General features: G+C 36.9%; 1 protein-coding gene across 1 annotated transcript in view; it reads left to right on the top strand.

Moving 5' to 3' along the window:
• LOC122251531 (uncharacterized) overlaps nt 1-2,500 on the top strand; it is a 148,903-nt gene that overhangs the window by 137,499 nt on the left and 8,904 nt on the right. Inside the window, exon 12 of the mRNA XM_086542946.1 lies at nt 1,334-1,623. Coding sequence (XP_086399072.1) covers nt 1,334-1,623 — 290 coding nt within the window. The remainder of the gene's footprint in view (nt 1-1,333; nt 1,624-2,500) is intronic.

The raw sequence follows: 2,500 nt of genomic DNA, 5'->3' as shown, positions 1-2,500 counted from the left end.
TCATCAATAATCAATACAATGATTTTCACTCTCATCATTATCATTATCACCATCACCACCATCATCAGCATCATCATCATCATCAGCATCACCATCACCATCATCACCATCATCATCATCATCATCATCATCCTCATCCTCATTATCATCATTATCATTATCATCATCATCATCATTATCATCATCAAAATACAAGCTATCAATGTTTTTTGTCGAAGATTAAGTGCACGGAAGCAAAAAACATTACGGAGGAAATCATATAACCGCATTCAATACCAACAACGGTAAAACACTGTTAACAGGTACTGAGAAAAATAATATCGACAACTTGAAAAACTGGCATTTGATATTGCTAGTGGCTTAATAATCAAACGGGAGGAAAATTCAGCATAAAAAGGTTTTTGAATATCGGTTAAATTTACAGTATTCTTGAAATTTCAAATCCAGGATGAGATTTTTTTTTTTTTTCCTTTAAAGTTGCGTGATGAATATATGATTGATCGCATTTATATGTGAGTCTATGTATTTTCTATTCATCCTAACTTAATGTGATTTATCTTAATCTATTCTCTTGTCGTTACCGGAGTGTACTGTATTCATTTTGGTTACGGAAAAAGGGCGACATCCCGATGGTAAAGTAGGATCATTAACACCCTTTTAATAGCAGTGAGTTGGCAATGAGCAAAGCTACCAGACTTTACTAGTACAGCCAATTTCGGAATCAATTGGTCACTGCTCATCTAAAAAAAAAATAATAATAAAATAAATAAAAAAATATCGCTGCCATCATGTGAATCCAAATTCAACAAATATTTCCTCTGTTCAACAAATTTCATTTCGACTGACTGCAACCACGGGGAATCAGCAGGGGGAAAGAAAGACTTGCATTGCTTTGCTTGTTTGCAAGAAACTTTGACAAGCCCAATAGCTTTCTTGGCAAGTTGATAATTTGTAGAAACCGAAACGTCACGAATAGGAGGCATGTCGGATTCAGTATCACAAAAACATGTTTTCAAGAGAGGATACCAGTTATGTGACTAAGAAGCACCAGTAAAAACCTCACTCAGATGCGTATCATAATCAGGGAACGGAGTATTACAAAGCCTTGGGACAGCTGCTCTGAATATGGCATAATTATCCCAATAATTAAGCTTAGTACAATTACGAGACCACAGGTGGTATGTTCTCTGCTTTTAATTGTAAGCTATCTTGCAGTCAGATTAAATTATGTTTTGTCCCTTTCTCTTGACTTGATGATACTGAAACGTAATTATTCAAAGTTAAAACGGTAATCCTTAGCAATTAAAACACTGTTTCACCGATTATTCTCAAGATCACGGTAAATATTGTCCCGAGTGACGCAAGAACCGAGATCCTGGAGGTGTTTCGCAACGTCAGGTACTCTAGAACTAGATGGGATTTACATGAACTCGCATCAACACTAATCGGTGCAAAAGTAGATGCCTTGGTGACATTAGAGACGTCAGTTGAATTAGAACCCCGAACGGCCATCAGTATCAATACGTTTATTCAAAAGCTGTTCACAACCCCAGAGGAATTTACGATATTGAAAGCAGCCTTACCGCCTGCACCTATTGGCCCAACAGACTTGAGCCACTCACGGTGATGTGGATTAAAAAAAAAAAACACACCAGATAAAACGAAAGATGATTCAGGAGCCTTTGGCCGGATTGATACCGTTGCTGTTAGCAGATAATAAAAATCCATAACTTAATCCGTAGTTTCTGTTTGAACAAACATAGATTTTTTTAATCTATTTATTTCAGCAACTACATCCAATGACACAACCTAAAGGTCACACAGAGATTGTGAACTGGTGATGAACGTTTTTAAATGTTGACAATAAGAATTTTGATATTTCTCCTCTTACAAACAACATTCAGAAAAAAGTAAAGTGTCGCATTCATCTGAAGCAACTTCAATATCCCTGAGGTTAGCATGAAAGCCATGAATAAAGAACACGACATAAAACTACCAAATGGGATCCGGGATAGGATTCGACATCACCAAGCAGAAGGAAAATGACACGTATATATTGAGAAAGGAAAATGGAGATCTCATAAAGAGGAGAATGTAAATAGAAAAAAGAGAAATAAAGGGACGACCTAGGAAAGGAGAGCCATCGAGGCAAGGCTAATTAAAATCCAACCCACGCCTCGCCAGACAAGGAGTACTGACACACACGACGGCTTCCTCCATTCTACTCACAACGGAGGGAAACCAAATACGAAAATACGTTCGGGAATTAGATGTCTGGCAACGATAACATAGTCAAAAAACAAACAAGAAAATAGAGGAGAGTGCGTGGAAGAAGAGAATGATAGGAACGAAATAAAGGAGGTACAAGACACTCGACCCATCCTTACTCTAAGGGCACCAGACCACCATTAAAAAATATACTATATATATATATATATATATATATATATATATATATATGTGTGTGTGTGTGTGTGTGTGTGTGTGTGTGTGTGTGTGT

The sequence above is a fragment of the Penaeus japonicus genome, unplaced genomic scaffold (genome assembly GCF_977035675.1).
Source record: "Penaeus japonicus unplaced genomic scaffold, GWHDUDI00000001_assembly GWHDUDI00000013, whole genome shotgun sequence".
Taxonomy (NCBI): domain Eukaryota; kingdom Metazoa; phylum Arthropoda; class Malacostraca; order Decapoda; family Penaeidae; genus Penaeus; species Penaeus japonicus.
This window is presented reverse-complemented; position numbering and strand designations above follow the sequence as displayed.